General features: G+C 39.6%; 1 protein-coding gene across 2 annotated transcripts in view; it reads right to left on the reverse strand.

Annotated features, from left to right (window-relative positions):
- Positions 1–26,798, reverse strand: part of LOC133557603 (netrin receptor UNC5D-like) — a 586,800-nt gene that overhangs the window by 503,930 nt on the left and 56,072 nt on the right. For both annotated transcript variants that reach the window (XM_061908184.1, XM_061908185.1), the window contains exons 3-4: positions 23,255–23,313; positions 14,982–15,147 (exon numbers count right to left, since the gene is read on the reverse strand). In XM_061908184.1, the coding sequence (XP_061764168.1) occupies positions 14,982–15,147; positions 23,255–23,313 (225 nt within the window). The remainder of the gene's footprint in view (positions 1–14,981; positions 15,148–23,254; positions 23,314–26,798) is intronic.

Raw genomic sequence — 26,798 nt, forward strand, 5'->3', positions numbered from 1 at the left:
TGTCTGGTTATGTATCACGTTTGAAGGATGTAATTAATGCCAAAGGGTGTTCTACTAAGTACTAAAGATGCATGTAACTAGGGGGTTGAATAATTTTGTCAATTAGATATTAAGAAAAATGTCCTTTGGTATTTTGTAAAATACAGTGTTACAATTTAAGTTGCATTTGTCTATTTGACACATCTTTATTTGATATGACTATAAACAAAATACGGAATAAATGTCCAACTTGCTAAAACACCAAAATTGTGTGGGTGTTGAATAATTTTGATCACAACTGTACACGGTTGGAACTTAGTCCTGGGCTCACGTTTAGGGCGAGTCCCAATACTCCCCCACGCCCTATTTTCTTAACACTATCCCTACATTGTGTGCATACCGAGGGGTAGGAGGCATGAACCTCAACCTTCAGAGTGAGGCATTTCAGATGCTGACTCACTCCGGTATGGCCAGAAAAAAAATCCCCAAATTCTGCATGAATTATATATTACACGTCAGCTTGTAACGTTAGTGTCACAGACTAAAGTTGGTCAAAAATACTTACGAAAAGCTTGGAAACGTCAAAAAATTTCACAAGAGACGATAGTTGTAGATGATCTTCGTTTATTCGTCAACTGAAGCATGATGAATGAAAAAAAAAAAGCCATTAATTAAAAAGGTAACTGCACTTTTTGGGGGAATTTTGCTTATTTTCACAATTATGAAAGATACGACAGATGGATTTTTTTTTTTTTATGTTTTCTAAATATTAAATGAATGCAATCAAAAGTCCGCCTACATTGGAACCATTCAATTCTGCCTATACAACCCCTACAAAAACATCCAAACACCTCCATTAGGGTTTTATATACATAATGTAAGTACATATGTAACATAGTAACAGTATAATATCATTTAATATTTACGTATTCTGAAAATGTTAAGCATATGCAGTGCATTAATTTAAAGGGGAACATTATCACCAGACCTATGTAAGCGTCAATATATACCTTGATGCTGCAGAAAAAAGACCATATATTTTTTTAACCGATTTCCGAACTCTAAATGGGTGAATTTTGGCAAATTAAACGCCTTTCTGTTTATCGCTCTTTTTGCGATGACGTCAGAACGTGACATCTCCGAGGTAATACAGCCGCCATTTTCATTTTCAACACATTGCAAACATTGGGTCTCAGCTCTGTTATTTTCAGTTTTTTCGACTATTTTTTGGAACTTTGGAGACATCATGCCTCGTCGGTGTGTTGTCGGAGGGTGTAACAACACTAACAGGGAGGGATTCAAGTTGCACCACTGGCCCGAAGATGCGAAAGTGTCTGCCGCCAGACTCCCATTGAATGTGCCGGAGTGTCTCCACATTTTACCGGCAAAGACATGGCACAGATATGTATGGATAACCTGCAAATGAATTTGCAACGATAAAGTCAACAAAATCACAAAGGTGAGTTTTGTTGATGTTGACTTATGTGCAAATCAGACATATTTGGTTGCGGCGAGACTGCCAGCTAATCGCTGTTAACATGCTACGCTAATCGACGCTAACATGCTATTTACCGGCGGTGCTAAAGCAGACATGGCACAGAGATGTATGGATAACCTGCAGATGCATTTGCAACGATAAAGTCAACAAATTCACAAAAGGTGAGTTTTGATGATGTTGACTGCCAGCTAATCGATGCTAACATGTTATTTATCGGCGGTGCTAAAGCAGACATGGCACAGAGATGTATGGATAACCTGCAGATGCATTTGCAACTATATTACGTTTCCTTCCACCCACATTTAATGCGAAAAAAACACTTACCAATCGAAGGATTTAAGTTGCTCCAGTGTCACGAGATGCAAAAGTCCTGATAGTTTGGTTCGCACATTTTACCAACGATGCTAACGCAGCTATTCGGCCATGCTATGGCTATGAATAGCATCAATAGCTATTCGCTCAATAGCTTCAGTTTTTTCTTCAATACTTTCATACTCCAACCATCCGTTTCAATACATGCGTAATCTGTTGAACCGCTTAAGCCGCTGAAATCAGAGTCTGAATCCGAGCTAATGTCGCTATATCTTGCTGTGCTATTCGCCATTGTTTGTTTACATTGGCAGCACTGTATGATGTCACAGGGAAATGGATAGTCGCATCGCAAATAGCGAAAATCTAGCACTTTAAAGCTTTTTTTAGGGATATTCCGGGACCGATAAAATTTACAAAAAAAAAAAAAAAAAAAATAGAACAAGCCACTGGGAACTGATTTTTATTGTTTTTAACCCTTTTGAAATTGTGATAATGTTCCCCTTTAAAAAAAACACATCACATTTTTTGGTTTCACTGATTTCTGCACACTACAGACTTTATGAAAGCCAACAAACATAATAAAAAATCACTTACTGTACAAGGTCTGCTGTCATCAGGATGCAGACTGCAGGGATGTTGTTATATTCCCATTTAGATGAAGAATGACTCATAATCCTCACGAATAAACAGGATGGGAATAAGCACTTTTTGTGTCGTTCTCACCAGTTGTGGCGGTCAAAGTGTCACAATTTATCAGATTATATCACCAGCCACCTTCTGTCCAGGTGAGATGCATGATCTATGATCTTACAGGGAGCAAGAAGGCAGTAGACCGCTCGATGATATAAACATCAGCACACGGGAATTGATCATGGCGCTGCTATAAATAGTTTGTATGCCTTAGCGCTTATAATATCACTAAAACTTAGTATTAAGTCACGAAATGTGAATTGAGTATTGTTGGCACTTTTTGATTGCTTACTTACTGTATTTTATGGGCAGAATAGTGGAGCTCCCTTTGGCTCAACTTTTATTTACGTTTATTATTTAGAATGCATTAAAAAAAATCCATCCGTCGTCACGTCTTTCATAATGATTGTGGAAGATAGGCAAAATTCCCCAAAAAGTGCAGTTCCCCTTTAACTAATAATAATAATGGATGAGAATTATATAACGCTTTTCTATCGACTAGACGCTAAGTGCTCACAGAGAAGTAAAAAACCCATCTTTCATTCATTCTACATTCAGCCACAGGTGCCAATTTGCCCCTATGGCCCTTCCGACCAGCACTGGGAGCAAGAATGAAATGTTTTGCCCAAAGACACAACAGCAGCGACTTGGATGGCAAGACACGGAGATCAAACCTGGAACCCTCAGCCGCTCTACCCACCCCGCTACGCCGTCCATTGCCACTGGGTTTGTTGTGTAATGGTGGGAGGAGGGTTGTACGGTACACCGCTACTAATAAAATACCGCGATACTATTGAATTAAAACAAAAAAGGTACTACTGCCTTTGGCATTTTTTTTCCCATCCACATCTGCTGCTGAGCCTTCGGCTCGGCAGATTTGTGTGTCAAAACGCTAACACTGAGAAAAAGTGCCAAAAGAAATGACACAAAAACGGCAATTCCACTGGTAAATAGAGGTATTTAGACTTCAAAACCATCAATAAAGGTGACGCTGTAATCACAGAAGTGCCGCGCTGCCAGCCCTTTAACACATCCATCCATCCATGTTCTTCCGCTTATCCGAGGTTGGGTCGCGGGGGCAGCAGCCTAAGCAGGGAAGCCCAGACTTTTCCCCCTCAGTCACTTCGTCCAGCTCCTCCCGGGGGATCCCGAGGCGTTCCCAGGCCAGCCGGGAGAGATAGTCTTCCCAACGTGTCCTGGATCTTCCCCATGGCCTCCTACCGGCCGGAAGTGCCCGAAACACCTCCTTAGGCAGGATTTTGGGTGGCATCCTGACCAGATGCCCGAACTACCTCATCTGGCTCCACTCGATGTAGAGGAGCAGTGGCTTTACTTTGAGCTCTTCCCGGATGACAGAGCTCCTCACCCCTATCTCTAAGGGAGAGCCCCGCCAGCTCTTGTCCTTGCGGTCATAACACAAAGCTCATGACGATATGAGAAGATGGGAATGTAGATCGACCGGTAAATTGAGAGCTTTGCCTTCCGGCTCAGCTCCTTCTTCACAACGGATCGATACAGCGTCCGCATTACTCAAGACACCGCAGCGATCCGCCTGTTGATCTCACGATCCACTCTTCCCTCACTTGTGAACAAGACTCGGAGGTACTTGAACTCCTCCACTTGGGGCAAGATCTCCTCCCCAACCTGGAGATGGCACTCCACCCTTTTCCGGGGGAGAAACATGGACTCGGACATGGAGATGCGGATTCCCATCCCAGCCGCTTCACACTCTGCTGCAAACTGATCCAGTGAGAGCTGAAGATCTTGGCCAGATGAAACCATCAGGACCACATAATCTGCAAAAACAAGAGACCTAACCCTGCAGCCACCAGACGAGATACCCTCATCGCCCTGACTGCGCCTAGAAATTCTGTCCATAAAAAGTTATGAACAGAATCGGTGACAAAGGGCAGCCTTGGCGGAATCCAACCCTCACAGGAAACGGCTTCGACTTACTGCCGGGTATGCTGACCAAGCTCTGACACGGATCATACAGGTAGCGGACCTCCACAGTCAGCCAGTCCGATACCCCATACTTTCTGAGCACTCCCTACAGGACTTCCCGGGGTACAAAATATCGATACTTTAGTTATTGGATATAATGCATATTATTAACAGGAACAGTGAACAGTAACTAAATCCTTGAGATTGTGTCTAAATTAAATGAGATTGGTGGGAACTACTTTTCCTTCCGCCGAGGTAAGTAGGTAACGTGCTCAGTCATTCAGTCTGTCATTTGTTTATTTAAGAAAATGACAATTAAAATGAGTCACTCTTATTATAAAACAGAAAGTGTATATGCATCATTTTATTGTAGGCTATTTGGAGACACTATAGATACAGAGTTGAATATAAATAAGAACGCATTCGGTGCAGAACAACAACATTTGTTCCGCTCTGTGATTTTATATTGTTTTGAAGATGAATACCCAAGAGCAACAACATTTGAAATGCACTGCTTTTTTTTCCATTAGGTATATTTGCACAAAGTATCGGTATCGCCGATACCAGCCTAAATTTTACCCGGTATCGGATCGAAAAGACAATCATTTCCACTGTGACTTAAACAGCAAACACTGAAGCCAATTGCTTAAAATAAGTGACATATCCTCATATTTGTGCTTGTCTGTCCGTTTGTTATCTAGCAAGCTACTTAGTTCTCACTGGGAATTATGTAAAACGACTACTTGTATTCAAAATGCCTTTGTTCTAACTGTAATTGGTAAAATGAGGGAAAAAAACGTCCATTATGCGCAATTTTGTCCGGATCTGTACCGATCAAGTAGTTTTGGCATACAGTTATACCTGGACCTACTAGTGCCCCAACTAGTGTTTTTCTCGGCTAATTGTTAAACTTTTAGCTGCGAGAAAAACATTTCAGTTACCAGCCTCCCCACCACTAGGTGGTGTAGCCATTTCATTACTACAGCTAGAGATGGACACAGGAACGAAAAAAGTGAGCGTGAAGAAAAGTGCTGAGAAGAAGAAGAAATAGACTATATGCATTGAAATAAAGAAATAAGTCATGAAAAGGTATGACTGACCATGTGAGGCACTGCTAGTCTGCTCCATACATCGAACCATGAAAATACGGAAAACTGCTCATGGTGTTTGACAGAGAAGAAGCGTCTCCATGCTTCATGAAACTACTGCAGTTTTTTTGTAGTATATTCTATTGTCACACAATTGTGACTACAAACAACACCCCGCGTAACAATAGCATCAGTTTAGTGTTGCACATGTGGTTTTATTTGGAATAGGGTTGGGCGATAAAACAATATCAATAATACTGTATTTCGCAATAGAAATGTAATTTTTTCTCTCTTTGCTCTAGGCCAGGGGTCGGCAACCCAAAACGCTGAAAGAGCCACCACATAGGACCAAAAACACAAAAAACAAATCTGTCTGGAGCCGCAAAAAATGAAAAGGCGTATATACTGTAAGACATATAGTGAAGGTAACACATGACTTAAGTGTCTATATTACCTATATTAGCCTACTATCAAAATGACTATGTGTCGCAGGCTGAAGAAAATCTTCATTGATAGAAATGTTGAAATTGTATATATTTATTCTACACATTTTTCCAACATTAGAAACCATTAGTAAATCAGAGGCGACGCAAAAGGTGAGATAACTCCTTGAAATGACTGGCTCAGAATGGCCAAAGGTATAGATGTGTCTGTCCAAGTTAAAGGAATCGGCAGGCTGTTTTCTTTTAATAGATTTATTACAACCTTTGGCAAGCTAGGTAATGTTTGCTGTGGTCTGGAACAACATGGCACACAAACAATTATCTCAAATGCACCCAATATTACATACAGATAATGTGTCGTGAGACATGCAAAACTAAATTATATACAAAGAAGATAAAAGTAAAGGATATTAAATGATCTCAAATGTACACATACATCCAGCCTAAATAGTGTGTTAGCATAGATTATCTTCCAGTCATGCAATGACCAAATATGCTTGATAAGCACTCCACACAATTCCATAACACCAACAAAGCTCACCTTTGAGCATTCACACACAGTATAAAAGATTTGGTGGACAAAATGAGACTAAGAATGATTGGCATAAAATATGTCTCTGGCATCATTGAAAAAAGTTATACATGTTAAACTACGGTGAGTTTAAGGACTGACAAAATTAGTAGGACAAACAGTGCTCGCCAAATACTCTCATCAGAGAATCATGTTTAATATAAACACTGGGATTTCTAATAATTAGGGAGGTTTGTGTCATGTTGTCGTCCTACAGAAACCCTAATAAAACAAAATATTTTTTTCCCCCCCATCTTTTTCTATTTTCATACATCTTTGAAAAAGCTCCAGGGAGCCACAGGGATGGTGCTAAAGAGCCACATGCGGCTCTGGAGCCGCAGGTTGCAGACCCCTGCTCTAGGCGAAGGCGGGCGTGCTCCCCCACTCTCCGGTTCGGTCCTTTTTCTCTCTTTGTCTTGTTTTATCTATGCTTACAGTATTGTGGCTGTTGAGTGTTTTTTTCATAAGAACCTAGTCTGGGATCGACATTTCAATTTCAAATTCCCAGCGTCCACCTTTTCCCGTGTTTTAAGAGGCGATCTTGTTCAGTCACCCTGTACAATGTATGTCTGCTCTTAAACAAGTCCGTGCTGAAAAAAAAATCGTGTTGTACTTTTGCAATGTCAATAAAGTTATTTCCTTCCTAATTTGTATCAATTAAAAATGTGTTCCATTAAAGGTTCAATATATAAACAGTGTATATATTCTTCGTCTGAAGAAACTAGAAGTTGCGAAGCAACAAAAGGAAGTGATCACTGATGAGTGTGAATAACAGCCAATCAGGTAACAGTATCAACTATAAAGTGTGGTTGCGCCGTCTTGTTGTCTCACGGTTGAGTCTTTGCATGAAGTGAGAAGAGAAACTAAGGGAGTGCTGCAGGGAGAGAAACAATTGTGGATACGACAGAAAGAGTAACATGGAAATAGGGCTGGGTGATATATCGCGAGTTTGTTTCTGTGTGATATAGACAATTACTATATCGTGATATTTGAGTATACATCCTCACAGTTGCTTTTAGCTGCTGGCATTACACTCCAGGCTCTTCTCACTCTTTCTTGTGTCTTCTTCTGCCAGACGACAAGCACACCTTCTTATATACGTCACATACGTATACACCCTCGCTCAGCAGAGAGGTAGCAGCATGGGTAACGTTAGCTGTGATGCTAGCAGAATCGTGAGAGTCGTAATACGAGAAAAAGAAGGTACGAATCTGGTAAGAAATGATGGAAGAATTAATTCCCAAGAAAAACAGCAGCGGGTCCATCCTCTGGCGGTGGTTTGGCTTCAAGTGGGAATATGTCGAACAGACAACCGTAATTTGTCAAATGTGGGGCAAAAGCGTTGCTACAAAAAAGTAGCACTACTGGTACTATGTAGCATCATTTGAAAAGTTACCTGCTAAAGAATGAAGAGTACTTACTCCGCATGTCAACATCTCCATTCGATGCCACACCATCAAAATGCAAAGGCAAACATTTCCAGATCAACACCGTATGAAAAAAATAGTCAACAACATAAGGAGATAACGTCCGCAGTAACGTACCACATAGCGATTTGATGTCCTATTATGCAGCTCATTTTTATTTGACAGTTATTGAAATATCTTGTGTGACATCATGCACAAAAGTGCAGTTTATTTGTTTTAAACTATTGTAGTGGCGTTCTGTACAAAAGTGCTCTTTAATTTAGTGTTGTTTTGATATGTCATTTTAGTGACATTTACAAAGGTGCACCAATAGCTTGTTTTAAAATGTCTCTGACAATTTTGCACTTTCTGTTTTGGGAAATGACATGAATGTTTGTGCAAGTGCTTAATAACTGTTAAGTAAATACACTTTTGGTCAATTGACTTAGTTGTGATTTCCCTCTCTGCATGAAAGTTTAAAATGAGCATATATCAATGCAGAATGAACAAGAATGTTTTAATGTAGACACATAGAATCATCATACTGCTGTGATTATATGTTTTAAGTGTTAACTCAAGGCTAAGGCAAAATATTGGTATATATTGTGTATTGCGATACGGCCTGAAAATAAAGATGTTAAAAAAGGCCATATCGCCCAGCCCTACGTGGAGAGTATGGCAGTTTTTTTTGTTTAGTTTTTTTAAGCGGACCATAGTCATACCAAGGCAAGTATTATCACACCACCTTATAGCCACGCTCACCCTTTAGAGCACAGCTGTGACTTTCTTGTCACTAAACCTGCAGAGAAAAGTTATTCTCAGGTTTGTCTATGTTTACATTTTCACACTTTGAGCATTTCTTACATATGAGGTTATTTTTAAGTATTTAATGTGATTTTAGAATTTTGTTTACATTGTGAGTGTTTACCATCCTTGTGTTGACATTTTCTTTCTGCCTCGATAGCTGAGGGGATTATAATCAATGGAAGGTTACATTTGAATTTTCTCCTGGTCCCAATATTTAATTGGTCACAAAAAAATAATAATATCCACCAACATTAAACACTTATAAAGTGACACAGTTTTCAGCCATATAATCCAGCCCTAATAGGGAGTTTCTAATATTTTGGATACCAAATGTAGCTAAATGACAGAGTTTCTCGGACATTATTCCTTTAAAAGTAACAGAGGGATCCTTAAATACGATGCAAATGCCGCCCGTGGAAGCTAATTTCAGAATTAAACATGCCTCTGATGCACTGCCAATGGCGGACAAGAGGAGGCTGAAAGGTCACGCAGACAGAAAAAAAATACAGACTAAAGCGAGGGTTGATCTGCATTACAACCGTGTGTGTGTGTGTGTGTGTGTGTGTGTGAGTGAGTGAGTGTGTGCGCGCTCTTGTATTGCTACCCTTCTTGAGACATCAACATGGAAAACTACCTTCCATATGAGGACCGATGAACAAGTAAGGACCGAAACCACGGTCCGAATACGGAAAACCATTACATCTAATAGAGAAGGTTTAATTTTCACCCCTGGTGGTGAAATCTATCAAAATTAGGGTGGTCCCAAAAAGGAGGGATTTTTCAAATTGACTGTGTATCGGTTTTAAAAGAACTCCCCCGCTGGTCGACACATGAAATAACAAGTGTGTGTAAAAATTTGACGTGCTCCTCTTCTGGCCAACATATGAAATAAGTGTGCGTGTAAAAAAAAAAAAATTTGAAATGGGTTCCCTTTGGCCAAAATTAACTGAAACATAAAATATGTATATAGAGACATACTTAATGGAGATTAAAAAACAATTACAAACAAAACAACTAAATGCTTACCTTTTTTATATTTGCATCGTATGTATATAGTATTAATGTTGTAAATACAAAACATTATCTAGAAATGGCGGTCCTAAAAAGGTAGGCATTTTTCGGAGGTCTCAAGAAGGTAAAAAATGCAAAAATGTGTGTGTGTGTGTGTGCGTGTTAGATCTACTCGACAAGAGTACAAGTGAAGAGCTTCCATTGTACAATAAGACCAACAATACACTACACCTACATTCAGAACAATAAACCACTAAAATTGTGTGTTTTTTTCCCATGGCACAAACACTTTGTGCCTGCCCAATCAAAGCACTTTTGCTTCACACACAAACATCCATCCATCCATTTCCTACCGCTTGTCCCTACCGCGGGTTACGGGGTGGGTGCTGGAGCCTATCACAGCTGCATTCGGGCGGAAGGCGGCGTACACCCTGGACAAGTCGCCACCTCATGGCGGGGCCAACACACAGACAATATTCACATTCACACACTAGGGCCAATTTAGTGTTGCCAATCAACCTATCCCCAGGTGCATGTCTTTGGAGGTGGGAGGACTATCGCTGAAAAATTAATCTGTATATTAATAGGGGTGAGGGAAATCGATTCGAATTTGAATCGCGATTCTCACGTTGTGCGATTCAGAATCGATTCTCTTTTTTTTTTTTAAATCCATTTATTTATTTTTTAATCAATTCAACAAAACAATACACAGCAATACCATAACAATGCAACCCGATTCCAAAACCAAACCTGACCAGCAACATTCAGAACTGCAATAAACAGAGCATTTGAGGACACACAAACACGACACAGAACAAACCAAAAGTAGTGAAACAAAAATGAATATTATCAACAACAGTATCAATATTAGTTATAATTTCAGCATAGCAGTGATTGAAAATACCTCATTGACATTATCATTAGACATTTATAAAATTAAAAAAAAAAAAGAATAGTGTCAGTGTCCAATATTTTCACAAAGATAAAATAAGTCATATTTTTGGTTTGTTTAATAGTTAAAACAAATTTACATTATTGCAATCAGTTGATAAAACATTGTCCTTTACAATTATAAAAGCTTTTTAAAAAAAAATCTACTACTCTGCTAGCATGTCAGCAGACTGGGGTAGATCCTGCTGAAATCCTATGTATTCAATGAATACAGAATCGTTTTGAATCGGAAAAATATCGTTTTTTGAATCGAGAATCGCGTTGAATCGAAAAAAAGATCGATTTACAATCGAATCGCGACCCCAAAAATCGATATTGAATCGAATCGTGGGACACCCAAAGATTCGCAGCCCTACTGTATATGTATACTTTCACGGAAAAATATGAACATATATTTCGAATATCGCGTTTAAGTTAAAATATATCGACATATACTTTTTCGTCCAAATCGCCCAGCCCTACATGACAGTTTTCAGCCATATAATCCAGCCTTAATATGGAGTTTCTAATATTTTGGTTACCAAATGTAGCTAAATGACAGACTTTCTCAAACATTATTCCTTAAAAAGTAATAGTTGGATCCTTTAATACGATGCAAATGTCGCCCATGGAAGCTAATTTCAGACTTAAACATGCCTCTGATGCACTGCCAATGGTGGACAAGAGGAGGCCGAATGGTCACGGAAACAGAAAATAAATACGGACTAAAGCGAGGCTTGATCTGCATTACAACTGTGTTTGAGTGTGTGAGTGTAGAAAAGTACATTATATATGAGGACCGAAATCATAGTCCCAATACGGAAAACGATTGCATCTAATAGAGGATGTCTCATTTTCACCCCTGGTGGCGAAAGCTATCAGAATTAAGGTGGTCCCAAAAAGGAGGGATTTTTCAAATTGACTGTGTGTCGGTTTAAAAAGTGTTCTTCCTCTGGTCAACATATGAAATAACAAGTAAACGGGTTATACTTGTATAGCAATTTTTTTTTACTTTCAACGTACTCAAACACTGACACTATTTCCACATTCGCCTATTCACACACATTCACACACTTATGGCGGGAGCTGCCATGCAAGGCCCTAACCACAAACCATCAGGAGCAAGGGTGAAGTGTCTTGCTCAAGAACACAACGGACGTGACAAGGCTGGTAGAAGCTGGAGATCAAAACAGGAACTCTAAAGTTGCTGCCATGGCCACTATTCCAACCGCGACACGCTGTCCCCTAGTGTGTGTAAAAAATGTACGTGCTCCCCTTTGGCCTACATATGAAATAACAAGTGTGTAAGAAATTGAAATGCGCCTCCTTTGGCCAAAATGAATTAAAAAATAAAATGTGTATATAGAGACATACTTGATGAAAATTAAAAAATACAAACAAAAAATAAAAAAATAACTAAAAGCATACCTTTTTTATATTTGCATAGTATGTATATAATAATGTTATAAATACAAATCTCTGTATATCTAGAAATGGTGGTCTTAAAGAGGTAGGCATTTTTCAGAGGTCTCAAGAAATAAAAATACAAGAATGTGTGTATGTGTGTGTGTGTGTTAGATCTACTCGACAAGAGTACAAGTGAAGAGCTTCCATTGTACAATAAGACAAAACAATACACTACACCTACATTCAGAACAATAAACCACGCTTAAAAATGTGTTTTACCCACGACACACACTTTGAAAACCTCTTCAGCGAGAAGCACTTCTGCTTCACACACACACACACACACACACACACACACACAACCATTCAGTCATTTTCTACCGCTTGTCCCTCTCGGGATCGCTGGAGCCTATTTCAGCTGTATTCGGGCGGAGGGCGGGTAAACCCTGGACAAGTCGCCACCTCATTGCAGGGTCAACGCACAGACAGGCAACATTTATACACTAGGGAACATCTTAGTGTTACCAATCAACCTATTCTCAGGTGCATGTCACCCCCAAACATCCATCCATCCATTTTCTACTGCTTGTCCCTTTTTGGGGTCACTGGAGCCTATCTAAGCTCTATTCGGGCAGAAGGCGGGGAACACCATGGACAAGTTGCCACCTCATGGCAGGGCCAACACGTATAGACAACATTCACACACTAGGGACCATTTTAATGTTGCCAATCAACCTATCCTCAGGTGCATGTCACACCCAAACATCCATCCATCCATTTTCTACTGCTTGTCCCTACCTCAGCTGCATTCTGGCAGAAGGCGGTGTACACCCTGGACAAGTCGCCACCTGATGGCAGTGCAAACACAGACCACATTCACACACTAGGGCCCATTTTAGTGTTGCCAATCAACCTATCCCCATGTGTATGTCACACCCAAACATCCATTTTCTACCGTTTGTCCCTACCTCATCTGCATTCGGGCGGAAGGCGCCGTACACCCTATACAAGTCGCCACCTCATGGCACAGCTAACGCACATACTGTAGACAGAGAACATTCACACACTAGGGCCAGTTTTAATGTTGCCAATCAACCTATCCTCAGGTGCATGTCACACCCAAACATCCATCCATCCATTTCTACCGCTTGTCCCTACCTCAGCTGCATTCTGGCAGAAGGCGGGGTACACCCAAGGACAAGTCGCCACCTCAGGGCATGGCCAACGCACAGACAACATTCACACACTAGGGCCAATTTTAGTGTCGCCAATCAACCTATCCACAGGTGCATGTCACACCCAAACATCCATTTATTTTCTACCGCTTTTCCTTACCTCAGCTGCATTCAGGCCTAAGGCGGGGTACACCCTGGACAAGTCGCCACTTCATGGCAGTGCAAAAACAGAGACAACATTCACACAGTAGGGCCCATTTTAGTGTTGCCAATCAACCTATCCCCAGGTGTATGTCACACCCAAACATCCATTTTCTACCGTTTGTCCCTACCTCAGCTGCATTCGGGCAGAAGGCGAGGTACACCCTAGACAAGTCGCCACCTCATGGCACGGCCAACGCACATACTGTAGACAGACAACATTCACACACTAGGGCCAATTTTAATGTTGCCAATCAACCTATCCTCAGGTGCATGTCACACCCAAACATCCATCCATCCATTTCCTAAAGCTTGTCCCTACCTCAGCTGCATTCTGGCGGAAGGCGGGGTACACCCAGGACAAGTCGCCACCCTCATACATACAGACAACATTCACACACTAGGGACCATTTTAGTGTGGGCAATCAACCTATCCACAGGTGCATGTCACCCCTAAACATCAATCCATCCATTTCCTACCGCTTGTCCCTACCTCAGCTGCATTCAGGCCAAAGGCAGGGTACACCCTGGACAAGTCGCCACCTCATGGCCGGGCCAACACACAGAGAACATTCACACAATAGAGACCATTTTAGTGTAGCCAATCAAACTATTCCCATGTGTATGTCACACCCAAGCATCCATTTTCTACCGCTTGTCCCTACCTCAGCTGCATTTTGGCGGAAGGCCGTGTACACCCTGGACAAGTCGCCACCTCATGGCAGGGCCAACGCACATAGACAACATTCACACACTAGGGACCATTTTAGTGTAGCCAATCAACCTATCCCCATGTGCATGTCACACCCAAACATACATCCATCCATTTTCTACTGCTTGTCCCTACCTCAGCTGCATTCAGGCGGAACGCTGAGTACACCCTGGACAAGTCGCCACCTCATGGCACGGCCAACGCACACAGACGGACAACATTCACACACTAGGGACCATTTTAATGTTGCCAATCAACCTATCCTCAAGTGCATGTCACACCCAAACATCCATACATCCATTTTCTACCGCTTGTCCCTACCTCAGCTGCATTCAGGCCAAAGGCGGCGTGCACCCTGGACAAGTCGCTACCTCAGACAACATTCACACAATAGGGACCATTTTAGTGTAGCCAATCAACCTATACCCAGGTGCATGTCACACCCAAACAATGTTTCATTTTTAGGAAGCTCATCCGAACACGCCTGTAAGGTTTTGACCATATATGACGGCATAAAACCTGCTCTGTATGATTTATAACAAACATATTGTTAAAGGGTTCAAACTTCGCAGAGGCACAGTTCTTCAATGAAAGCAGGCGAAAGCGGTGTGCCTAATCAAGTGGCCTTTTTTTTTTTTTAATAAAGTGATTGAAGCAACAAGCTGCTCGTCAGGAGTGATTAGACGCGCGCGCACACGCACCCGTGACCTTCTGGTGACCAGGCGTGTTGATTGACAAGCGAACACGACGCTCGACCTTTCCCCACAACTTCCACTCGCCAACTTCCCACACGCCCGCGGTTCTTACCTCTGTTGTGCGCGGCCGCGGCGGGGGTCGAGGCGCCGATGAGGAGCAGCAGGAGCAGGGCGGCAGGAGCCAGGCAGCCACCGCGCGTCCGGCGTCCCATCACGGTTGTCTCTCTGCCCACCCGGACCGGGGCCGGCGGGGTGCGCGCATTTGTCGTCCGCGGAACCTAAAAGAGCCACAAAAAAAAAAAAAATGAAGAAAAAAAAAAAAAAGAAAAAAAATTTAGAGGAGGAAAAAAGAAATCCCGAGCGCTGGGTTAGGAAGTGTCCGCCCAGAGAGCCGCCACCTCGCGGTAACGCAGTGCGCAGCCACCAGCACCAAGATGAAGAAGAAGAAGAAGACGACGAGGGAGAGGAGGAGAATCATGAGAGAGAGAGAAAGAGAGAGAGTGAGAGAGTCACGTGACGATGCGCGACCCGGACTAATTATTGAGCAGCTGCTGCCAATCATCAATTAAAGGGCGACGCCATCCTCGGGGCACAAAGATGTGTTCCAAAAAATATTTGACATGAGTTTCGAACCGTGTTTTTCGACCTTTTTTGGAACCAAAACACTTTTTGTTCAATCGGAGGCACACAAACATTAAAACAATGAAACTCAGCAGACGATATTGACGATAAAAAAAAAAAGTCGTTCTGACGAGTGTTGGATATGAATTCAAACCATAATCAAGCATGCCTCACCAGAGGTGGGTAGAGTAGCCAGAAATTGTACTCAAGTAAGAGTACTGTTACTTTAGAGATGTATTACTCAAGTAAAAGTAAGGAGTAGTCACCCAAATATTTACTTGAGTTAAAGTAAAAAGTATGTTGTGAAAAAACTACTCAAGTACTGAGTAACTGATGAGTAACCTGATTACGGCAACAAATAATGCACAAAAACATAACAATAGCAATGAGCAAATTCAGAGACAGGAATGTGTCTTAAGCAACTAAAACAATAATATATATTAAATAATAGTACATTAAAAAAAATGGCACATTGAGCCACAATAACTTAACAGCACCATAGGCTCAGTAGGCATTCATTGATTTGATTGATTGATTGAAACTTGTATTAGTAGATTGTACAGTACAGTACATATTCCGTACAATTGACCACTAAATGGTAACACCCCAATAGTTTTTCAACGCTTATCAATTACTTAATAAATGACCAAGTCGAGGTGATCTACCTCATATATACATATACACACGCACACATATCATATATACACACACATATATATATATGTATATGTATATACATATACTGTATATACATTTATATGTACAATATATAATTTATATTTATTTACTTTGCCGTTTTTTTTCACATGTTAAAGGTGTTTTAATGAATATACATGCATGTTTAACACATAGATTCCTATCTTTCATAAAGACAAGAATATAAGTTGGTGTATTACCTGATTCTGATGACTTGCATTGATTGGAATCAGACAGTATAGTGCTGATAACGTCCACGTTTTCAAATGGAGGAGAAAAAAAAGTTCCTCTTTTCTGTCTAATACTACATGAAAGTCGTTGGTTTTGGCATCTTATTTGTCCAGCTTCCATATTCGTTTTTATACTCTTTACAAGAAATACATTGGCGGCAAACTCCGTAGCTTGCTAGCTTGTTTGCGCTGGCTTTGGGAGACTCTTATTTTGTTAGCGCAGGCGCGATGGAGCGGCACTTTTATTGTGAAGACAGGAACTGTGGCTTTTGACGGGAAGTACGGTTGAAATAAAAAGTGTCTTTTTTTCTTTACACTTTTGACTGATTGATTGATACTTTTATTAGTAGATTGCACAGTACAGTACATATTCCGTACAGTTGACCACTAAATGGTAACACCCCAATAAGTTTTTCAACTTGTTTAAGTTGAGTCATGTGACCGCCTGGCTCTGTTTGATTGGTCCAACGTCACCAGTGACTGCATGTGATTGGTGAAACGCAGGCATGCATAGATTCTACTTTGAAGCTCTGTCATTAACCAAAACAAACATTAACAGATCGATAAAAAAAAGTAGCGAGTAGCGAGCTGAATGGAGATAAATGGAACGGAGTAAAAGTAGCATTTCTTCTGTATAAATGTACTCAAGTAATAGTAAAAGTATGTTACATAAAAACTACTCGTAGAAGTACAATTTATCCCAAAAGTTACTCAAGCAAATGTAACGGAGTAAATATAGCGCGTTACTACCCACCTCTGTGCATCACTGGAGCGCTTGTCTCAAAGTAGGTGTACTGTCACGACCATACTTGCAACCCTCCCGATTTTTCCCGGCAGACTCCCGAATTTCTCCGGATTTCCACCATGACAACAAGATTGGGAGCGTGCCTTAAAGGTCTACTGAAACCCACTACTACTCACCACGCAGTCTGATAGTTTATATATCAATGATGAAATATTATAATTGCAACACATGCCAATACGGCCTTTTTTAGTTTACTAAATTACAATTTTAAATTTCCCGGGAGTTTCGTCTTAAAAACGTTGTGTAATGATGACGTGTACGCAGGACGTCACGCGTTTTTAGGAAGTATGAGCGCTGCGCACACACACAGGTAAAAGTTGTCTGCTTTAACGGTATGATTACACAGTATTTGGGAGATCTGTGTTGCTGAATCTTTTGCAATTTGTTCAATTATTATTGGAGAAATCACAGTAGAAAGATGGAGTTGGGAAGCTTTAGCCTTTAGCCACACAAACACACGGTGCTATTTTGGTTTCATCTGACCATATAACATTCTCCCAATCCTCTGCTGTATCATCCATGTATCCATTTTGGTATAAACTCAACTCGTCGTGTTTGGAGGAAGAAGATAACTGAGTTGCATCCCAAGAACACCATACCTACTGTGAAGCATGGGGTGGAAACATCATGCTTTGGGGCTGTTTTTCTGCTAAGGGGACAGGACAATTGATCCGTGTTAAGGAAAGAATGAATGGGGCCATGTATCGTGAGATTTTGAGCCAAAACCTCCTTCCATCAGTGAGAGCTTTGAATGGTTGACCAAATACTCATTTTCCACCATAATTTACAATAAATTCTTTAAAATTCCTACAATGTGAATTCCTGGATTTTTTTTTCACATTCTGTCTCTCGAAGTTGAAGTGCACCTATGATGAAAATTACAGACCTCTGTCATCATTTTAAGTGGGAGAACTTGCACAATCCGTGGCTGACTATATACTTAACCATGAGATGTTCCAAAACAAAGTAATGAAATAAAACAAATTTTAATATTTCTCTTTTGGTTCGTGCTTTCTATGTGATTTTGGTGTGGTTCTTGTATATTTTGATAATTTTCATGGTCATAATCGCGGAAATTCCATGTTTCCTGATCAAAACAATGCAGCAGATGAGAAGTGAGGCAGACACAGGCGGTGCCTCCACGGCTACACATAGTGTATATTGGGCGTGCGTGCGAGGGGCGCATGCTTGTTGCCACGTGGAAAAGGCAGGTCTTGAGGCAGCAAGTACCTCTGCCTCAAGGTAGGGGGCGATATATTGTCAACTTGCAGTTCAATGCCTCAGCAGTACTTTGACTCGCCACACTGGGAGAAGTGGGGCGCTCAAGCTAGCAGACACAGGTCTCTCCAGCTGAAGCCAGCATTCATTTATTTTCTTTTTTTTTTAATTTTATTTTTAACAAACATGGCATTTTTATTAGAGTAAGCCAGCGTTTGTGGTTGTTTTTTTGTCAGATGCAAAATCCATCCATCCATCCATCCATCCATTTCCTACCGCTTATTCCCTTATTCCCAGATGCAAAAATATTGTTTAATTTCTTAGAATGAAATTCAATTAAATGAATGTTTCTGCCAATATGGAGGATTATATACTGTATCCAAGATTAAATACTTCTCTAAACTGGAATTTAAGACAAAATGAATGCGATCATACAAAGAACGTTTTCATGGAGGATAGCTATTGCTGCTTCAGATACAAATACAGAAAGGTAATATATCTACTCACATACTTGATTTATTTTGTTAATAGCAAATGGGACCAACAAATATTTAATAACAACTTTATCCAATAGTTTTTGGACACAATTATCATATTATAATATCATTATGATAAAGTTTTTATGAAAGCGAATAACTCCCTTTTTTCCCTGTAACTCTAATGTGCAACCAAAATCAACAATGGCTAGAGCTGCACATATGAATTTAAATTAAAAAAAAAAGAAGAAAAAAAAGTATGTATGCCTCACCTGGTGTTTAGTTCACCACCTCACGTCACTGATATATACAGTATATCAATCAATCAATCAATCAATGTTTACTTATATAGCCCTAAATCACTAGTGTCTCAAAGGGCTGCACAAACCACCACGACATCCTCGGTAGGCCCACATAAGGGCAAGGAAACTCACACCCAGTGCGGCATTAACCCACACATCAGTCAATGCAAGGCATACTTGATCAACAGCCATACAGGTCACACTGAGGGTGGCCGTAAAACAACTTTAACACTGTTACAAATATGCGCCACACTGTGAACCCCACACCAAACAAGAATGACAAACACATTTTGGGAGAACATTTGCATCATAAGACAATAAAAACACAACAGAACAAATACCCAGAATCCCTTGCGCACTAACTCTTCCGGGACACTACAATATACCCCCCCCCCCCACACACACACCCCACCCCCTCCCCCCATTGTAGTCAATAATATCCTTTTGTCTATCTTGTCGTTGTGGGGCAGACTGGCTCGCGCATGCACATACATCCTTTGCTTTTGCCTTTTCTAAAACAAAGTAGTGTACAAACGTGAACTTATATCTGTCAGTAGACTCCGCTGTCAAAGTGGAGGCACGTAAATTACGCCGCCAACAAAACGGCGCATCTTGAAGAGACGGTCAGAAAGAGGCTTGAAGATAATATGTAAAAACATAATCCATGCAACATTTTGACCAAACAACCACTATTAAATGCTCTGTAGACCACAAGGAATTGTTTTAAAACGTAGAAAAAATATCATAAAATGGCCGCTTTAAACAATGCCCAACGTGTCAAATCATAAAGGGTTGAGGATTTGGGTCTGAGCTAGCACAATTTATGCAGTGTTTTGCAGTCTGGCTACCTTGTGACGGCACAGGCAAGGCAAGTTTATTTAGAGACCACAATTTGTACAGAAAATTACAAGAAGGTGGTATAAAAAATAAATAATCATAAAAATAATCATAATTCCTATTAAAATCGTAAGATAAAAAGACCGTAAAAACGATAATAATACAGATTAAAATCAAGTGCACAATTAAATAAAAGTGGTTCCATGCTGGATTCAAACATTTCAACATCAAGTGTGTCTCGCATCGTCAGGAAGACTATTCCAGATTTTAGGTGCATAGAAAACTGAAACACATCTTTGGTCCTGACTCCAGACACCAGCAAAAGATTACTCCCTGAAGTTCTCCAAGCTCGAGATGTTTCACATGTCTCTAACGCGGTGGTTCTTAACCTTGTTGAAGGTACCGAACCCCACCAGTTCATATGGTCACCCTCCAAATTCAAAACAAAGTTTGTATATGTTTTTGGTAACACTTTGGCATGGGGAACATATTCTAAGTAACAAAGACTTAATTTAGAGTTTTTTCGTACACTAGGGGAACATATTCTAAGTAACAAAGACTTAATTTAGAGTTATTTGGTTAGGGTTATAATAAGCCGATGCCAAATAAGGCATTAATAAGTACTTAATAATGACTAGTTAAGAGCCAGTATGTTACTAACTTGCATGTTAATAAGCAACTAATTAATGGTAAATATGTTCCCAATACTAAAGTGTTACCATGTTTTTTACCGGCGCACAAATGAACCGTGCATGAACATCACCTTGTTCAAAGAACAAAACCAACACAGTGCATAAACTCACAACAAATTACACACCTGCAAATCAGTCTGACTTTTGTTGTTGCTGTATCTGTAATTCGCCCATAGGGAGAAGTTTTTATTTACACGATGAGCCGGACTCACCGAACCCCTAGGGCCGAGACCCTAGGGTTAGGAGAGTCGGCTCCACCTACGTGTCAGAGATGTACTTTGGCACAAGACCATGAAAGGACTTGTACACAAGGAGAGCTGTTTTAAAGTCTACTCTCTGAAAAACAGGAAGGCAGTGCAGAGACCTGAGCACTGGACTAATATGGTCATATTTCCTGGTGGTTCTAGTCAGGACTCGAACAGCAGCATTCTGGATGTACTGCAGCTGATTTACAGCTTGTTTAGAGTGCCCACTGAGAAGGCCATTACAGTAGTCTAACCTGCTGGGGACCAAGGCATGGATTAGTCTTTCGAAGTCTGGTATAGACATTCTCCCTCTGATTTTGGCAATGTTTTTTCAGGTGGCAAAAAGCTGCTGATGTTATTGACTTCATGTAGCTGTTTAAGTTCAAGTTTGAGTCAATCATTACCCCGAGATTTATATCCTGATCAGTAGGTTTCAGTGAGAGGTTCTCAAGGTGACGAATAGGAGTTCGTAACCAGTTGGTCAGAGACACAGTTACCAATTTCAACAAAGTATGTCCAGTGAGGTGGATGTAATTATTTGGACATTAAGTCAAGCTCTTAGCTCCTCCCCTTCTGCTTCAGGTTATGAAGAAACACACAAAAAAGTTATTGTTTTCATATAATAAAACCGACCTGCAGTTACATAAAAGCTGCTAAAAGCAGCATTTTTTTTAATGCTCTCTCTGAATCGATCACAGAATGTGCCTGTATACCCAGTGTTGTGGCCGGGTGAATCTATATCATGTTTATGAAGTTAATTTCGTGGTGACGATGTCAAGATATATATACATTGTGTACATTTTGCTAAGATAAAATCATACTTTTTGAGAGGGTTGGGCTTGGTTTCATTTGCAATCTGGGAACGCTTCCACATACAAACATCTTGCAGACAGACTTAAAAAAGAATTTATGATCAATTCATGTGACTGTGAAGCAAAATCTACTCATTGTTTACACAAAAACATATATCCAATACTTTTAATCTAGACCAGCGTTCCTAAACTATAAGGCCGCAAAAATCATGACTAAAGTGGTGAGGCAGTATATTTGTTTGCACTTTATTTTTGTTGACAAGTCAGGTTAACAAACATTTATTTTTATTTATTATATAAGAATGTATTCATTTAAGTTGAATTTTCTTCAGTTTTTATGAGGCCTTTCTTTTGCAGTATATTTATTTTTGTAATCAGCCTGACCAGAGCCTTGGTAACAATATTTGTGATTGACACACTTTCATATCATTTGACAAGGTTGTAAACTGCAAGTAGATTAGATATTATTGAATGCAGTTTGAAAATCAAGAGTAATATTACTGTTTCAGTGTTAATATTTGAGTGGGTCCTGGGCCCCTCTGTAATGGAAAAGTTGGGCACTGAGGTTCTATATGTTTAGAACCCCTGACTTAACTACTAGAAAGTGTTTTAAATGTAGATGAAAATCATTACAAATCCTTTTTAAGTCAACAGTGACACGGGCCGCACAGATGTGTTTGGTGGGTTATTCTGTGATTTGTTTTCGAAATACGTCCTTTACTATAAGTATAGCTTTTCAGGGTTTCCCCTTTTACAAAAGCACTGTTTTTTTCAAACCATACACCTTCTCCTTTTATCCATGGAAATATAAAGAAGCTGCTGATGGTGTGTTTGACGGAAAAGCAGATACCGTAGAAGTCCACTCTCCAATGTACTGTAAATTAGTATTAAATGAATTAAATAAATTACTGTAGTTATTTGTCGTGCTTTATTTTGTATTGTTTTCATAAGATAGGTCTTATCTAAAAGTATGTTTTTTTTTATAAAACGCACATTGCACGTTAAAATAGTGCTTTTTTGCGAGAGGCCAACGAAAAAGCAATTTGATTTTAATTAATTTCACATTAAAAGTATTTCAAGCTAATCCGGAGAACCAATTAAACTTGAAGTCCCACTGTATTTAAACGCATTTTAAAAATATGCTTCCATCCCAATACATGCACTAATCAGGTTTTTTTTTAGTGCTCCTCCCAGCCCGACAATCAGCGGTCTTTAGTCAGTCGCCACAGCTTGACCTCATTAGCATATTGACCACAAACGGCGTGTTCCGCTGTTCGCCCGGTCTAACGAGGTCATTCGGGGGATAATATTTCTGAAGGGAGTCATAAACGTGCATCACATATTCGGGGCAACCCGCAGGCTATTGAGCGGTCCGACGGAGCGAGAACGATATAAGAAGCCTTTTGTTGCAACGTCAGTGTTTTATTGCTCCGCCAAAATGACGCGCTCACCTTCACGATGATGTAGTTCGACCCGGCGATGACATCATCTTCTCTCTGCCCTAGCCAGCCTGCAATGTTGTTGGATAGGAAATGTCAGTCCAATAAGCAGCATTGGGAAGACGACTCGAAAAAAGTAATCAAATACACTTACGTTTAAAAATACTAGTGGAATGTACCCTTAACTAACATAATCAATTCCAGGAAAAGTAATTATGGTGTTATAATATAATGGAGGTGCGTCTTAAATAGTGTTGGACATTCCGACCTCTGACTCGCACAGAGCTGTCCAAATTTTTAGACATCAAAACCGTTTTTTAGCGCTAAGTTCAATCGTGGCAAATATTTCCTAAAATGATAATTATCACTGAAGGACTAGAGGGCAAGGCTAAACATGTTATTTATATTTATATTTGTTTCTATATATATACATACATATGTATGAATACATACATATACATACATATATATATATACATATATATATATATATATGTATGTATATATATATACATATATATGTGTATAAATATATATGTATGTATGTATGTATGTATACAGTACATACATGTATATATACACATATAAATATATTATATACAAATAAATATATCTACATACATATAAATACTGTATATATATTATATATACACATACATATATATATGTGCATATATGTGTATGTATATATATATACATGTGTATATATAAATATATATACACATATATATATAGATGAAGTAGTCTTGTGATTTTTCCCACACCTACATACATACATACATACATACATACATACATACATACATATATATATATATATATATATATATATATATATATATACCCTTCCGCCCGATTGTAGGAGAGATAGTCACCAGCGCCCGCCCCCCGCGACCCCGAAAGGGAATAAGCGGTAGAAAATGGATGGATATATATATATACATACCGTAAACCAGGGGTATTGTTCCAAAGCCATACAGATCACACTGATGGTTGTGAGATAAACAACTTTAACACTCTTACTAATATGCGCCACACTCTGTGAATCTACACCAAACAAGAATGACAAACACATTTCTGGAGAACATCGGCTCTGTAACACATTATAAACGCAACATAAGAATTACCCAAAATGCAATGCATCCATGACTCATACTGCTTATATTATACACCCTGCTAGGGCAACATCCCCCCCCCCCCCTCCGTGCGTCGGTTGAGGTGGGCGGGGTTGGGGGCGCGTTTATAATATAGCCAAGAGTCATGGATGCATGGCATTCTGCGTAACTGTTGTGTTGCGTTTATAATGTGTTACAGAGCCGATGTTCTCCGGAAATGTGTTTGGTGTGGGTTCACAGAGTGTGGCGCATATTAGTAAGAGTGTTAAAGTTGTTTATATCACAACCATCAGTGTAAAAGGTATGCTGTTGAGCAAGTATGCATTGCAATCTCGTATGAGAAGCAGCAAAATGCATGCGTCCGGCCGGCACGCAGATAGCAAGGTGTAAAGGTGGGCGCAACGACATGTTGTAGAGCAGTGGTCCCCAACCACCGGGACACGGTGCAAGAATAATTTCTTATTGATTTTTATTTTTATCCATCCATCCATCCATTTTCTACCGCTTATTCCCTTTTGGGGTCGCGGATCACACTCAATTGATACTGCATGCCATTGGTAAGGGCAGCGGTGAGAAGAGGTTTTAAGATTATCAGCGCCTGCTTACTTATGCCGCATGCCTTGATTAAGCGCAGGAGTGAGAAGAGGTTTTAATTAGCGCCCCGGCAGCTATTCAAATAATTACGATATATATATATATATATATATATATATATATATATATATATATAAACATACATACAGACATATATATATATATATATTAGGGGTGTGGGAAAAAAAATATATATATATAGCCCTAATATATACACACACATATATATATATATATATATATATATATATATATATATATATATATATATATATATATTAGGGATGCGAATCTTTGGGTGTCCAACGATTCGATTCAATATCAATTCTTGGGGTCACGATTCGATAATATATCGATTTTTTCGATTCGATTCGATTCTCGAGTCAAAAATGATTTTTTTCACGATTTAAAAGGATTCTGTATTCATTCAATACATAGGATTTCAGCAGGATCCACCCCAGTCTGCTGACATGCAAGAAGAGTAGTAGATTTTTGTAAAAAGCTTTTTATAATTTTTATAATTGTAAAAGACGTTGTTTTATCAACTGATTGCAATAATGTAAATTTGTTTTAACTATTAAACGAACCAAAAACATGACTTATTTTATCTTTGTGAAAACATTGGACACTGTGTTGTAAAGCTTGTGAGATGCGATGCAAGTGTAAGCCACTGTGACACTTTTTTAAAATTTTTATAAATGTCTAATGATAATGTCAATGAGGGATTTTTAATCACTGCTATGCTGAAATTATAACTAATATTGATACTGTTGTTGATGATATTAATTTTTGTTTCAATACTTTTGGATTGATCTGTGTCGTGTTTGTGTCTCCTGTCAATTGCTCTGTTTATTGCAGTTCTTAGTGTTGCTGGGTCAGGTTTGGTTTTGGAATTGGATTGCATTGTTATGGTATTGCTGTGTAGTGGTTTGTTGTATTGATAAAAAAAAAAAAAATATATATAGTATATATATATATATATATTTTTTTTTTTTTATTAAAAAAAAATTGAATTTTAAAAAATTAGAATCGATTCTGAATTGCACAACAAAAACGATTCGATTCATATTCGAATCGATTTTATCCCACACCCGTAATATATATATATATATATATATATATATATATAGACAGACAGACAGACAGACATACATTTATATACATATACTCACAAACAATGCCCAACTTTAGTGTTGCGTGTCATGTTATGGGTGCAAGCAAGAGTGGAGTTGTTTGTTGAACACAAAACATCTTGGCCGTTAGCGAAGAGAAATCCATAAATTAGCCGCACCGATTTATAAGTCGCAGGATTCAAATCGTTGGAGAAAAGTAGCGGCTGATAGTCCTGAAATTACGGTAATTAATACCAGGGTTATTTTGTAACAGAGTGGTTGCAAAAAGTAGCTGGCAAACAGACTTAAAGGACAAACACACGAAGCTATGTCACCTCTGGGACAACTTTTTCAGCAAGGTAAGTAGTCGGAGCTAATAAAACATCCCTGGCATTTGTGTTTATTCTTAAAGGTTAGCGCAAAGAGAAGCGACGCGCCAGCAGAGAGCCTCGCGGGTCGACGGCAGCGGCCGCGTCCTTCTAAACACAAAGATGATAGAAACGTTCAGGCGGCTTGCGCCTCGGTGGCGAGATACTAGAAGAAGAACCGCGGCCGAGGCGCCACGTGGGAGGTCTCACTCTGAGACAGATTTGTTTGTCCTGTTTGCTAAATAAACACACGTTCACAATGTCGCAAAAGGTGCTCTTATTGTGGAGTGGCCCTCCAACTCACTTTGATTTAGAGTTTTAATTAGTGTGGAATAAATTTAGGAGTTCTTTCCAACCATTAAAAGAA

Source organism: Nerophis ophidion, linkage group LG08 (assembly GCF_033978795.1).
Source record: "Nerophis ophidion isolate RoL-2023_Sa linkage group LG08, RoL_Noph_v1.0, whole genome shotgun sequence".
In the NCBI taxonomy this organism is placed as follows: domain Eukaryota; kingdom Metazoa; phylum Chordata; class Actinopteri; order Syngnathiformes; family Syngnathidae; genus Nerophis; species Nerophis ophidion.